General features: G+C 43.9%; 1 protein-coding gene across 1 annotated transcript in view; it reads right to left on the bottom strand.

The window, feature by feature from the left end:
- Fam102b (family with sequence similarity 102 member B) overlaps nt 1-8,227 on the bottom strand; it is a 56,868-nt gene that overhangs the window by 20,437 nt on the left and 28,204 nt on the right. The window contains exons 3-4 of the mRNA XM_021159007.2: nt 5,713-5,742; nt 1,287-1,403 (exon numbers count right to left, since the gene is read on the bottom strand). Of these exons, the coding sequence (XP_021014666.1) occupies nt 1,287-1,403; nt 5,713-5,742 (147 nt within the window). The remainder of the gene's footprint in view (nt 1-1,286; nt 1,404-5,712; nt 5,743-8,227) is intronic.

Genomic DNA, 8,227 nt, shown 5'->3' on the forward strand with positions numbered 1-8,227 from the left:
CCCAACCTTGGTTCTTGAGACAGGGTCTCATGTATCTAAGGTTGGCCTTGAACCCCTGGTCTTCCCTGTCTCTACACCCCCCCCCCCCAGAGTACTGGAATTATAGGGGTGTACCACCACGACTGACATTTCCTCGTCTTTTTTCTTTTAAAATAATTTCCCTCTCCATATCAACTGTCCATCCTGCACTTCCTAGAGCTGCTGTGTGTGCAACGGAGGATTACTGATAAGAACCAGTTCACGAATTTCTATATTGCCAGAGGCAGAGGTTCACTGAAAACAGCTTAAACTGTAAGTATAAAGTGACTCTCCACTATACCAACTTTGGAATTAAAACCATTTGGTTTTTACCCATCTATCTTTCTTCTCATTAGGTAACTTACTAATTCAGCAAAATATAGCGGAAAAAGATTCTCATAGGTACAAGCTACTTTCTGAATATTTTCCCAATGGATCTCACGTCATCCTTCCATCAACCTTAGGGAGCGCCCATTTTTCTGTGATTACATGAATACATGGCCCCTGTTGAGACCTGGAGAAATAAGACCCATGAGTGAGGTCACCGGTCATTTTCACTAGTTACAAGAGAAGCCAGGGTCCTATGAATGTGTCGCAGCTTCTTTGGAAGTTCTCTTGAGGTGAGTGTGTGTGTGTGTGTGTGTGTATGCATGCACGCATGCAGCGTGGGGGAATGTCTGTGTAAGTGCATGAGCCTATGCATATACAAACCCCAGAGGAGTGCATCAGAATTCCTCCCGTCACTTTCAGCCTTATTCTTTTGTGGTAAGGTCTCTCCCTGAACCCAGAGTGTGCATTTCATAGCTATGCTGATGACCAACAAGCACTAACATCCTTCCTGTCTCTACCCCCCCCCACAGCATGTGATGACAGGTATGACCGAAACCACCCCTGCCTTCTTACATGCACTGGGTCTGAACTTAACCCTTCATGGTTGTGTAGCAAGCACCTTAAACTACTAAGTCGTTTTTCTGGCCTTGATACCTATCTGTATTTGAAGCCATGTGTTTAATCATCACATTCCTTCTCAGCAAGCACTTCTGTTGCGCTGGTGGTGTATTTATTTGTTCACAGCACTGATGAGAAACACACTGGACCATAAAGATGGTCATTACTTTCCACCACTTTTATGGTGTGGAAGGGTCTTTCCCTAGTGGTGTGGTGGCTTACGACCTCAGGATGGATTCCCTTCGTATCGATGACAACAGATGCCTGTGTTTAGTGCGAGGTCTCTTATCGGCATGAAAATCTCAAAGAAGAGTGCTTACTTTAAGGATGGAATTGTCCTGTCTTGTATTTTTGGTATCATAGCCTTCCAGTAAACAGCGGCGGGTGGTATTTCCTGATCCAGCAAACTCTGCCAGGTTTAGATCTGCAAAGCCCAGCTATGAAAAGAAAGAGAATCATATTAATAGCCTATCTAGGATGCTCTGGCATATCTCCTTAAAATAGATAGATGGCCAGCCCATGAGTTTTCCCAGCCCTTTTAGTTCTTTGCTGTTTTGCTGCTAACTGCATTAGCATTTACTTTATGTGGATCCTTAATATACTTGCTTTTTAATAAAAATCTGTTCCCTATTCTATCCATCTTTCACCATGGGTTTGATGTGCTGTGCTAAAGACATTTCTGTGCACATTAAAATAAACATATAACTGTGATAGTCCCACTAAGGCCTGTCAGACAAGAAGACTCACTGACAGGAGCACCGACTCTCATGCCACACGGTGGGAGCTAACAAGCAGTTGTGCTCAGGTGCAGCTACCCACAAACTCTCAGACTCCAGTTGTGGATCCTACTCTATGCTGGGGCCTGTGGTTACAGGGCACAAAGTTCTCATTGCCCACACACTCACGAGAGGACTCCAGCGAAGCTCGTCCCTTCTTCAGCAGGGAGACCTTTTCCACTTGGGCCTTGCTAACGATAACCAGCTGAGTCTCTCTCTGGAACTTTCTCCTTCCCATGCTCACAGTCCTGTCCCACCTCTATCCTCTCTGCTGCTACCCGGTTCAGTCTAAACTTGTCTGCCTCCACATTGCTGCCCAGAGATGCCACCTTCGGCCATTATCAAAGCTTGCTCTAGTTTTCCCTCTGACATTGCTTAACCCAGACTCAAGTGTACCCCTCTATCATTGTTATCTTAGCAGTCTACGTCTACATAACTAATTGTATACAATTTTGATGAACAAAGTGTGCATATCTCTACACACATGCAGTAAACTACACCAGATGTTTCAAACATTGCTTGTGAAGAGAATTTCTGTGTGTATAATGTATGTATACATATATGTCTACGTAGGTACGCACATCCAACAGAGAACGTACAGAGGTCAGAGGACAACCTCAGGCTTTGATCTTTACCTTCCACCACCTGATGAGGCAGGGTCTCTGCTGTTTGCCACTGTGCTATGCCTGGCAGGTCCGCTAGCCTGCAGGGATTTTCCTGTCTCCACTTTTTCATCTCACTGTAGCACAGCTGTGTGCTACCGTGTTTGGTTCTGGGGCTCTAGATTCGAGTTCTTACACTTGTACGGCAAGAACTTTCCCCATGAGCCAGCTCCCTAGACCCACTTTCAGGGTCATGCAATGGGAAGGTCTTAGTTGCACACTGGATCACTAGTTCACTGGTTTTGAACTGGTATGCAGAGAGTAAAGAGTAAGAGCCTAGAGGATCATGTAAGCCCTCAAAACAGCAAACCAGGCACACTTCAAGACACAGGCAACAGCTGCTTAACTTACACATGGTTAGTCCGGTCTTACTGCCTCTTAGTGAAGAAAAGGCTAGGGTAGGTCTATGCAAAGCAACACTTGTGTGAGCATGTGAAGACACATGTAACTTACTTGATCATCTATTTCCTACGTCTCTCCCCTTCAAAGCTCCAGAACTTCTTCCTGCTCTTGTCCTTCTGGCTGGCCTGGCTGCCTATTTCACTTGGAAACTAAGGGCGATCGAGAGCACTAATCATCCTTCCAGAAGCTCGTTCTGACAGCCACAGCCACAGCCACTTGCCCGCCTGCACCTGGGCCTCTGCTGCCTTCCCACTCAGATACCTTGGATGACGTGGCTGTGCTCCTGAGGCCTCTTGCTTACTGTGTTTATTCTGTAGTTTACCCCGCTCTTTGGCACTCTCATTTACCCCTCCCCACTAGACCATTCATTCCCACCAGCACACAAACATGCTGGGTCCTCTCCTATCCTAAGGAACAAACCGAGACTTGTCCCACGTCTCTCTGGATTACTAGATCACTTTTCAGTTCATCCTTCATCGAAACAAAAGCAAAGAAAAACCACAAGAACAACCCTTCTCAAAAGAGTTGCCTATGTTATCTCTGACCATCTGGATAAATTAACTTCCCCCTTCCCTCCTCACCCTTTCCCTCTGCTGGCCATAAAGTGTCAATAGTCAACTCAATGCCATTAACGCTCTTGAACTCACTCTCTTAGACAATCTAATAGTTTCCAGTTCTATTCACACGAAGGTGCACATGCTAATAAAGGAGTCTTAAATAAAGACTATCTGCCCATCAACTTGCCATCTATGGTTCCAATACTGTTTATATGGTCACGAAGGGTCTCTGCTATGGATCTGTGGCATTTTAACCTTAGACTTCTCAGCATCTACAATGGTGAGAACTAAATGTATTTTGTTTAAGTCATCCAGTGTGTTGTGCTTCGGTGTAGCGGCAAAACCCAAGCAAGACAGTCGCTTTTAAGAAAGCAACCTTTTATGTGCTACAGTCTTATCTAGACCCTGGAGAACAGTGAGGTAAATGAAAAATATTCTGTCTTCAAAGAACTCACATTATACACATTACAGCAATGTGCTGCAGACTCATATTTCCTTTTGGCTTACTTTGGCTCCATACAGATAAATGTCACATGAATTATCTATCTATACATGGGTTTCATATAAGTCTCATAAATATGTCATGCATATATACCACATTTGTGATAGACATTAACTGATTCAGAATTGTTCACATTCGTATTTCAGGTAACATTAGGCATGAACTGGGAATATAGAATGTTTCCCCCATTTTTGCTGCTGGGATGGAACCCGGGGCCTATCTCATGAAGTGCCCTGAGCTATCCTTGAGTCCTTTATTCTTACTTTCATACTTTGCTATGGGAAAACAGAAAGCAAATTCCTGCGGTGCTGATAAATGCTGTGGTAAAGGGAGACACAGAAGAGAGGAGAAGGAAAGTTCTCAGTGGGAAGGTATGACTAAGCTGAATCTTTAATGATACATGAGTTGACAGGATAAGGGGAGGGAGGAAGACATGCATGGTGTCAAGTCACAAGGCAAAGAAGCTAAAATAGCAAAGATAGATACTCTCAGAAGGGTACGACAGCAAGAAGCTTCCCAAGGATGAGGGGCAGGAGAGAAGAGAGAGACAGAGGGCACCGGCGGCAGGTAGAAGAGATGAGGTGGCAGAAAGGGTTTGCAGACCACAATGGGTCTTCTTTATCAGCTTATAGAATTTCCAATTTCCTTTACAGTCAATGAATAATGGCTGAGAAACTAAAAGTGGGCAATGATATAATCACGTTTTAATTTTAGAAAGATCACTCTGGCAGGACTAAGGAAGATGGAGTTAGACAACAGGGACCAGACGAAGCAGGTGGCCAACAGGGGCTGTCAATAGAAAAATAACGTGGGCATAGTCTAAGGCAATAGTCCATAAAAGGTGAGAGAATATTGTCTTAAGAGCTCTTAGAAGAGAAAATAAATTCATGAACAGTTCCCAGCAACAGTAGACCTTGCTTATCTGCCTGCTAATGCTCTGTACCCTGTTAATCCATTTTCCCCCCCAGAGTGTCAATCTCCGTACTTACCTTTGTGCATATAGAGGGACCCATCCTCCTATCATTGCTACATTGTGCTTAGTCTAATTTAACAATAGCAACCCATTTTTATGGCCGCAGATAGTTAGGGATGGGTATAAGGTCCAGTTACACCCAATAAAACATATGATAGAGTCCTCTAAGAACATAAGGAAATGCATATTTATTCAACAAAAATACTATAAAGAGACCAGCTAGGTTTTTGTGCATATGGATTATGTCAAAAATTTGAGCAGCTAAACATCTGATGTTAAGGTATTGCTATCGAGATTAAGGTCATCACTGAGGGAGGGATAATGGATCCCTGACCACATTCTTTAGTCAGTGGATTAACCAATCCTGGAGCAGCAATAACTCACATCTAATTATTCTGTGTTAGCAGTAAGCTACGATTTCAAGAAAACCAGAGAACATTTTCTAGTAGGGAGGCTAATACTAAAGGGTACCAGCCCACAATTAGCTTCCAGAATACTCCTTTAAAAAAAAGATTCATTTATTTTTATTATGAGTATGGGTATTTTGCCTGCATGTATGTCTGGGCACCATGTGCATGCAAGGCCTGAAGAGGGGTTGGGGCCTCTGGAACCGGAGTTACAGAGAGTGTTCTAGTCACATTCCGGTCCTGGGAACAGAACCAACCTGGGTCCTTCGGAGAACTGGCAGTGTTCCTAACCACTGAGCCATTTCTCCAGTCCCCAGAAAGAATATTCTAATAGTGTGTTAGATCTAATTATTCAGTCTCTAGTTTGCTGTACTTAAAATGAGCCACGCTTGAGTAACAGTTAAAAACCCACAGCTTGCAATAACAACATTACGAACTTCAAAGAGAGTTAAAGGGCATTTACTTACCTTTGCATAAGCTTTCCCACCTTTTAATTCCTGCAAATACAGAAAGCACTATAAGTGAGGTCACTATAGAATGAAGAATTTAAGACTAAATGTGTGTCAAACAAGTCCTAAGTAGACATTCATATGCTAGTAAATATCACAGGCAATATACATAGAACTATTTTCAACCTGGCTATTCAAATCAATAATAATATCTTAAAAATGACCAAAAATTTCCCTCTGCTTGTAACTTTATTTATTTGGTTTTTGATGCGGAGTCTCTGAATGCTGCACGGACGGACCTTGAGCTCCTGCACCTCAAGTGACTCACCTCAGCTTCCTGGATGGCGGGACCGTCAGCCACAGTTTTGCATTTGGGAGGCCACACAGCTGTGAGGGCCAAGTGTAAAGCACGCAGAACAAGGCCCAGTACACTGTGCACTGTTGCCTCTGTTACCACAGAGAGCTTCCTTTCTCCAAAGTCACTTTGAGAGCGTGTTTACTGGAGAGTTGTCACTTCCCTTTTGTGACTCTGACATACTATCTAGCATGCCTATCTTTTACACATTGAATTTAGAGAAGCCCAGACGGGCCGCAGCGAGCTCTGGCATTACTTAGGACTGTCTGCCACTCTTCCCTTTCCTGCCACTGTTTCTAGTCCATATGTGCTATCAGCATTTCTTCAGTATTGGGTCATTCTCACCTCCTTTAATGGTGCCATTCTTAAACAAACAAAAGGAAACATCCTCTAGGTGTTCCGTGGCTCCTCAACTTGCTTATTTTCAGTGCTGTCATGTATGGTCAAAACTCAAAAGTCTTAAACCTCTGCCTGACTCTTGTCAACCCTCTTCAGCTGGATTTGACCTCATTTTCCCTCTCTAGTAGCTCAGGAACTTCCTTTTGCAGAAGCTAAAAGCTCCCTGCTTTTTTCTTAGTCTCTTACACAAGTGATGGCTTGACCAATGACCTCCCTGATGCCATGATGCCACACCTCCCCGATGCCACGCCTCCATGATGCTACACCCCTGATGCCATACCTCCCGATACCACATCTACTGCTTCCCTGGCTGCTGTTCCTCCTGCCTCTCCTTTCCTTCTTTCTTTAGCTTCTACAGAAAGATTGCTAGCTGTACCTTGGTTATTTGCTCTCACTCTCCATGTAATAGAAACCTGTACTTTTAGTTGGGTATCCGGTTGTGCCAAATAATGGACTATGTCTGTAAAAAACTGCTTTCCCCCGAACCTAAGCATTTCTACTTTGAGATATTAAAACCAATTCATTCACCACCAAAACAGCAGCATGATCTTATGAAACAGTGGTTCTCAACTTTATGAATGGTGTGTAGCAGAATTTCCCTCAATTGGTTTAAATATTAATACAACAAGAAGCCTATGATTGGAAAAGGAAGGCGTACGGAGATTTTTAGAGACAGGAGAGAGAGGACAGAGAGAACGAAGGAAGATAGAGGAAGAGAAAGACGATCCAGATTCCATGTGGCTTTAAATAGCTACAGGTAGCTATGGCTATCATATAAGAGATGGATAATTACAGGACAATTTGTCCAATCCAGGTGGACAGTTTAGTTCAATATCAATTGGCTCTGAGTTCATTGTGTGGGCGTTTTGTGGGGTGAGAGTTACTGATATAAATCTGACTTATAAATTACAAGCCTGTAGAGTTTTGATTTTACCAGGTTACTGGGATTTAGGACTAAAGACCAAAGTGGGTGGATGGCTGGGAATGTGAACAGAATCCGCAGCAAGAGAACCGCAAGATGGGCAGGCGTTGCACGGGGTTAGCCATGGGGGGCAGTGAGGTCGCCAGGGCAGAGGGTAGCCGGTGATAGCACTGGATGGTGCTTTTCTAGTATTTCCTGCGACAATGTTGTGACCTTTTAATAAGTTCCTTGTATAGTGATCTCCAATATAAAAATTATTTCATTGCATTGGGTGTGTTGGAGCATGCCTTTAATTCTGGTACTTGGGAGGCACAGTCAGGTAGATCTCTGAGTTCAAGGCCAGCCTGATCTACAGAGTTTCAGGACTCCAGGAGTGTGAGAATCACACAGAGAAACCCTGCCTCAAAACCAAAAACAAACAATCCCCCCCCAACCAAAACCCCAACCAAACAAATAAATCTCATTGCAACTTCATAACATTAATTTTACCACTGCTATAGACTGTAATGTGAATATCTGATGTGCAACCCCCGTGAAAGTGTCATTTGACCCCACTAAAGGGGTCATGACTCACAGGTTGAGAACTACTGTTATAACTGCTTGTCCTATTAAAATTTCCCAAATGAATCGGGGATGGTGGCACATGCCTCTCCTCCCTCTACCTGGGAACCAGCCTACCTCTCAAAGAGTGCTGTTGGGATAGCTCACTTGTTAAGAGTGTTTGTTGTATAAGTATGAGAACCTCGTTCAGATGTACAGCACCCATTTAAAAAGTCAGGTGGCCACAGGTTGCTTCTACGCAGTACTGGAGCAGGAGCAGGGGCAGGGGCAGGGGCAGGGGCAGGGGCAGGGGCAGG

Source organism: Mus caroli, chromosome 3 (assembly GCF_900094665.2).
Source record: "Mus caroli chromosome 3, CAROLI_EIJ_v1.1, whole genome shotgun sequence".
Classification (NCBI taxonomy): domain Eukaryota; kingdom Metazoa; phylum Chordata; class Mammalia; order Rodentia; family Muridae; genus Mus; species Mus caroli.